Genomic DNA, 6,979 nt, shown 5'->3' with positions numbered 1-6,979 from the left:
GTAGGAAAGTGGATGGACCTTGAGGGTGTCATGCTGAGTGAAGTAAGCCAGGCAGAGAAGGACAGAAACCATATGTTTGCACTCATAGGTCTAGCAGGAAAACAAGAGAGACCTAATGGAGAACCAGGGGGAACGGAGGAGGGAGAGAGAGTTGGGGAGAGACAGGGATGCAGAACTTGAGAGACTATTGAAAGCTGAGAATGAACTGAGGGTTGGGGGGAGGGGGGAGGGGGGAAGACAGGTGGTGGTGATGGTGGAGGGCACTTGAGGGGAAGAGCACTGGGTGTTGTATGGAAAACAATTTGACAATAAAATATTATAAAAAAAAAAAAAAAGAATCTACTTTCTTTAGCCCAAAATACCAGCTAATCAGCAACTAAAAAAAAGTTCCTAAACAAAGAAAGAAAAGAAGACCTACATATTTGTAAAAAAGTGGAATTGTACAAAAACTTTTCCCAATCTCCTACTTCTAGGGAACACTGCTTCAATTTCCTGGCAGATAAGAATCTAGCGCCCACCTCCATCTAAGGGAGTTCTCAGATCTAGGTCCTGAACTCCCAAAACATTCACAGCATCACTCAGTTCTCACCTGCAGTTTTCATATCCGTGGTTGAAAGCGTGGGCACCACCCTCAGGGGCACCGCAGGGCTAGGAGAACGCGCTGGAGAGCTCGGAAGCCATGAGCTGAGATCTTCAAAAGAAAATTTTTCTTGTAAATCCAACGTGGCTGTGGACTCCAATAGGGGAGATTGGGTAAGTGGCCATTTGGGTTCAACAAGGCTAAGCCAACAACATGGAGGCCAGGGTTCCACCATTCCTTTCTGACCCTTCTCCAGACGAACTGGAGCACACTTAGGTCATTTAAACGGCTCTTCCAGGAAGAGAGACTTCAACAGAGTGATGGGGTCGCATTGCAGCCGGCCAACAGTCACTACTACTCTCCTGTAAGGGGAAAAGCAGTTCTCTCAAGTGGCACAATAGGACCAGACAGGCCTACTGTGGAGAGCCCTGCTGTGCAGGGATGCACCTCATCTAAGCTCAAATGCCACTTAAGTATCAATGGTAAGAAAGGTATGCAGTGACACCCCACCTACCAGGAATGTCTCGGTGCCCAGAGGCTAAGGGGTTCTGAACCCCATTTTCCAACCCCCCAAGAGAGACATCTGGGATGGCTTTTTTGCTGGGGAGATAAATGGCTACCACTGGCTCCAACTGAACAAGCTGCTGGTGTAGATCCAATACCCCAGGTACCCCAAGTGCCCCCAGAGACTCACCCTCTTCATCAGATGACAAGTCTGTGTCACCACATTCCTCCTTCACTTCCCTCAAGACCTTCAAGTAGCGCTGCTGGGTCCGCCACTCCCGCTCCTCAGGGGTGCGGGAAGGTGAAGGGCGCTTCTGGCGGAAGGAAAGGGACGGGCCACTCCGTCGGGCCATCTCCAGCAGGTCCTAGGAAGCGATCAGTTGGGGATACACATCATCATCCAAAGCTTGTTCTGGTGCATTCCCTGAGACTACAATTTCTTCATGAGAAGACACCGTTTGACCAGTCTCTCCCTTCAGATCTCAGAGGTGCACATATGAGGACATCCAAATAAAAAGAGCCTCTACTGACTACTCCATGGAGAAGTGTCTTTAATCTGAGTGGTGAACTGCTCCCTCAAGAATGAACACTTATTATACTAGACACCCAACTATTTCCATACTGAAGCCTAAGAACCACTTAGAACCACAACAACTGCCTCAAAGATTACCGGACTACCCAGATCCCAGCACCATGAGGGCTGATGCACTATTTATCCATCAGGATATATGGAGGCCTGTGTGCTCTCGTACATCAATTTCAGAGCAACCTGCTTCTCCTTAATAATCCATGATGGAGCTCAAAGTCATCTGTATACCTTGGTGAATACTAAAGCCATGATATTTCATCAATTTTAAGAGGTACCTTTTTGTTCCACATTTTTACATCTCTGAAATTAGACTATATCTTAAAATGAGTAAGAATGACATACCCTAACTATGTCATGGCTTAACTGATAGCATTTTCCTCTTAGTGCTACCTTTTGTATTTGGTACCTGAACCAACTCTTGAAGTCACGAGATCTGTGCATTCACTGTCCGTGTCTGATGTCCAGTTCCCAGCATTACTTACGCTCCGGGAAGCCAGGATCTGCTTCAGCAACCTATGGAAATACTGCTGCTGGGAGGTGAGGTAGCGCTTGTACTGGGACTTGAAGCACAGCTGCCGGTACTTAACCACCTCGGGGTTAAAGTGTCCATCTTAAAAGAACAAAGGTATAACCATATGTGTGTGTGTATATATATATATAATATTTATATTGATAGGTCAACAAATATTTAACACATGCTTAAAAAGTGGTAAACTCTGTATCAAACTAGAACACAGCACAGGGGAAAGACAATCTGTGTCTACCTGGGGCCCGCAGTCTACCGGGAGACGGAAAGTAAACAGCGGAGCCTGGGGGCTCAGTCATCTGAGCACCTGACTTTTGATTCCGCTCAGCTCGTGATCCTAGGGTTGTAGGATTGAGCCCCACATCCGTCTCCACACTGAGCATGGAGCCTGCTTAAGATTCTCTTGCTCACTCTCTCGGTCTCTCCCTCTCTCTCTCCCTCTGCCCCTTCCCCCCACTTGCACACTGTCTCTCTAAAATAAAAAAATAAAAAAAAGCAAAAAAAAAATGGATAAACATAAATATTCAACTCTCATAAGCATTATCAGAAATTCGCTTGAAGCAACTGTAGAGAATAAGGAAGGATAATTTAAGAAAGAGATCTCTAAAAAAATGAGACATAAAATTAAAGCAACTGTGGCAAAATGAAAACAACTGATAAGTATTGGTAAAAGTTTTACAAACATTTATTATACTATTTACCAACTTTTGCATATGTTGAAAACATTTCATTAAGAGGAAAATAAATGGGAATTTACAAATAAGAAGTAAAAATGATGAAAAGGCAAAAGGAACAGCCTGTGCTAAGGGAGGACCTGAAGCAAGAAAGAACCTGGCCTGTCCCAAAACCCAAGGAGACGTCTGTATGACTAACGCAGAATGGGCTGCGGGGGGGCGGGGGGCAGGGAAAATCAGGTTTTAACCCAGGTGGTCTAGCTCCAGGGTCCAGGCTCCTACCCACCTTGCTATGCTGCCTTCTACAGGGAAATAGGAAATGTGATCTTCAAAAAATGAGCCCAGAGTTCAATGCGACTGATGCTATTTGATATATAAACATTAGATTAATATCTTTTCTGCTTCTGTACTTCTTTGAAATTCTGTTCCCTCCGTTTTTAGTTCCCATTTTTTGAAAGCTTGGGTGGCTCAGTTGGTTAAGCATCTGAATCTTTTTCGGCTCAAGTCATGATCAAGTTTGTGATATCGAGCCCCACGTTGGACTCTGCACTGACAGCACAGAGCCTGTTTGGAATTCTCTCTCTCCCTTTCTCTCTCGGCCCCTGCCCTGCTCGTGCTTGCTCTCTCTCAAAATAAACTTAAAAAAATGCTACATCTCTGTTAAGATATTTTGTATAAAGAAAATAATACTGAAATTATTAATGATTATGGTAAATTAAAATCTTATTAAAACTAATTTAACTGCCTTTACAATTCTTAACATGTCTACTAGAAATTTTTAATTTGAACATTTGGCTCATGTACTATTTCTAGTGGCCAGCACTGGGCTAGATAACAGTGAGAAAAGGAAAGAGTAGTAACAGATGAAGTTGGGGAAGTGGGCAGATGCCAGGTTACAAGAGCCTTGTAGGCACTGAATTTTATTTCAAGTGAAGACAATTGCTAAATATTCTGCAAAGTGAGTTTTAAGATGCTCACTCTGGGGGCTGTGTGGAGATGGCGGCTAAAGTAGCCCAGGCAAGAGTCAGGGTGAAGAGATGGTAAGTGAAAGCAGGCAAGTAGAGAAGTAAGAAAAGAGCCTCAAAAGCAGTAACACAGACAAGAACAATGAGTGGAAGGGGCGTTGGCAAAGAAAGTGGGGTAGGAAGTACGGTGTCAAACACACAGGAGGAGATCCAGGCCAGGGAAGAGTCACTGACGCAAAGTGGGGAAAGTCTCAAGATGGAGGAAGTGGTCAAGACAATAGATGCTGTGCTCTATAGGGGCACCTGGCTGGCTCAGCCGGTGCAGCATGCAACTCTTGATCTTAGGGTTGTGAGTTCAAGCACAGGTTGGGCATGGAGCTTACCAAAAAAATAGTAATAAAAGGAAACAAAAACGAAACGAAACGAAAGGACAGTAGTAGATGCTGTGGACAGAGCAAGAAGAGAACTAAAAGAGACATGGAGTAGGAGAGGCGCCAGGGTGACTGAGTCAGTTAAGTGACTGACTTTAGGTCATGAGCGCACATTCATGAGTCCGAGCCCTGCATCGGACTCTGTGCTGACAGTGTGGAGCCCCTCCCCATGCGTGCACACACATGCTTGCACACTCTCTCAAAAAAGATAAAATAAAATTTTAAAAAATACTAATAAAGAGACATGGAGCAGGAAAAAATGCTCAGTGGAACAACTGGTGAGATAGGAGTATGGACTAAGTATTAGATAACAGTAAGTCAACATTACATTTTATATTAATATACAGAATCTAAATATGGAAAGATTCTGTGTTTACAGTATTTCTGAATATGATCATTTGTGGTTATATAAGAGAATGCTCTTATTCCTCAGAGATTCATACTGAAACATTTAGAGATGCAACGTCTGCAATACGTTCAAACAGCTCATATAATATATGCAGTAATGAGGAGGGTAAATGTGGTAAAATGTTAACGTGAATAGCTGGTGAGGCTGGTGAAGAACAGAGTTCACTCTTGAACACTGATTTAAACTGTGGGGGTCAACTTATATGTGGATTTTTTTTAATGTTTATTAATTTGTGAGAGACAGAGAGACAAAGCAGGGGAGGGGCAGAGAGAGAGGGATACACAGAATCTGAAGCAGGCTCCAGACTCTGAGCTGTCAGCACAGAGACCGACACAGGGCTCGAACCCATGAACCACGAGATCATGACCTGGGTCGAAGTTGGCCCCTTAACTGACTAAGCCACCCAGGAGCCTCTGTGTGGATTTTTTAATAGGACATGCTGTAACTGTATTTTCCTTATGATTTTCTTAATAGTGTATTCTCTTCTCTAGTTGACTTTATTGTAAAAATACATTATGTAACACACATAACGTACATAGTAAGTGTTAATGTACTATTGTAAGTAAGGCTTCCAGTCAACAGTATAGGCTTTTAGTTAAATTCTGGGAGAGTCAAAGTTATATGTGGATTTGTGACTGAGTGGGAAGCAGGCACCCATCCACCTGTGTTATTTAAGGGTCAACTGTATATGAGTGTCCATTATAAAATCTTATGACTTTGTCCTTTATAAAGTCTTCTGTAGCTTTGATATTTAAAAGTAAAAAACTTGAAGGAAACTTAAAAAAGGTGGTCACTGGTGGCATTAGTAACCGCACTCTGTGTGAGGTCATACGGTAAGAGCCACAAGGGAACTGGGGAAGAATGACTGAAAGCGACAGCTATGGATACCTTTCAACAAGTTTTGAGAGAAAAGGGCAAATGACAAAGGACAACAGAGGGGACAGACGTCAAGGACTTCTTTAAGTTTGAGACCCCTGAATGCACCCAGAGGCTGAAGCAGAGCCAGTGGAGTGAATAGCAAAATAGAGTGAGTCCACAGGACAGAAGGGATGGTTAACCGAGGAAAAAAGATCCCAGAGGATGGAGAACACGAAAGGATAAAGAGCACATGTCAATCTTAAACAGAAGAAAAAACTCCTCTCCTCTGAGACAAGTAAAGTAGGTCCAAACGGAAATGAATACTGTGAGATGGGGTGGACGTTGGAAGTGGGAAGCGGGGAGTTTACGACACAAGATCCTTTATGAAACAGGAGGCAAGAGAGTCTGACAGGCATTTGGAACTTAAAAAAGAGGCGGATATTTAAGAGAATCAGGAGGGGCACCTGGGTGGTTCAGTCGGTTAATCATCCGGCTTCAGCTCAGGTCATGATCTCACAGTGCATGGGTTCAAGCCCCACGTCGGGCTCTGTGCTGATAGCTAGCTCAGAGCTTGGAGCCTGCTTCAGATTCTGTATCTCCCTCTCATTCTCTGAGGCTCCCCTGATCGCACTGTCTCTCTCTGTCTCTCAAAAATAAATTAAAAAATATTTTTAAAAAAATTAAAAAAAATAAAAGAGAATCAGGAAAGACAACCAAAGATAGAATATGGGAACTCAATGACAGCTCACAGAGGACTAAACACCATGGAACTACAACTGTCTGCAGCAACAGTAGAACGGAAATACAACAGTGGTCAGAGGGAAACACACAAGAATTCCTGTCTTAACATTCCTTGTTCGGATCCTCACCAGACAATCCTATTGCTTTGTGTCTGTGTCGGGAAAACACTACACAAGTCCCTGACAGAACCCCTCTAAAACCAGGCAGGCTCTATTGGAAGAGATGGTTTACTCCCACCTAAGGCCTCTGGCTGCAGGGAAACCTTTGCTAGCTACTGAGGAGAAATCCTCTTTAAACCAATAACCCACCAAATGAGGGAATGCTAGTTTTAAAATAGCTGAGGTAGCAATAGCACTGCTAGGGATTTACCCAAGGGATACAGAAGTGCTGATGCATAGGAGCACATGTACCCCAATGTTCATAGCGGCACTGTCAACAATAGCCAAAACATGGAAAGAGCCTAAATGTCCATCACCTGATGAATGGATCAAGAAGATGTGGTATGTATATACAATGGAGTATTACATGGCAATGAGAAAGAATGAAATATGGCCATTTGTAGCAAAGTGGATGGACCTCGAGGGTGTCATGCTAAGCGAAATAAGTCAGGCAGAGAAGGACAGATACCATATGTTTGCATTCATAGGTTTAACAGGAGAACAGGAGAAACCTAATGGAGGACCAGGGGGAGGGGAAGAGGAA

The 6,979-nt window shown here is 43.6% G+C and overlaps 1 protein-coding gene across 2 annotated transcripts in view; it reads right to left on the bottom strand.

The window, feature by feature from the left end:
• Window positions 1-6,979, bottom strand: part of NFRKB (nuclear factor related to kappaB binding protein) — a 43,607-nt gene that overhangs the window by 27,170 nt on the left and 9,458 nt on the right. Inside the window, exons 5-7 of one of the 2 annotated variants that reach the window (XM_029956738.1) lie at window positions 2,156-2,283; window positions 1,275-1,449; window positions 590-727 (exon numbers count right to left, since the gene is read on the bottom strand). In XM_029956738.1, coding sequence (XP_029812598.1) covers window positions 590-727; window positions 1,275-1,449; window positions 2,156-2,283 — 441 coding nt within the window. The remainder of the gene's footprint in view (window positions 1-589; window positions 728-1,274; window positions 1,450-2,155; window positions 2,284-6,979) is intronic. The other variant, XM_029956739.1, reaches the window with a different exon arrangement.

Source organism: Suricata suricatta, chromosome 11 (assembly GCF_006229205.1).
Source record: "Suricata suricatta isolate VVHF042 chromosome 11, meerkat_22Aug2017_6uvM2_HiC, whole genome shotgun sequence".
Taxonomy (NCBI): domain Eukaryota; kingdom Metazoa; phylum Chordata; class Mammalia; order Carnivora; family Herpestidae; genus Suricata; species Suricata suricatta.
This window is presented reverse-complemented; position numbering and strand designations above follow the sequence as displayed.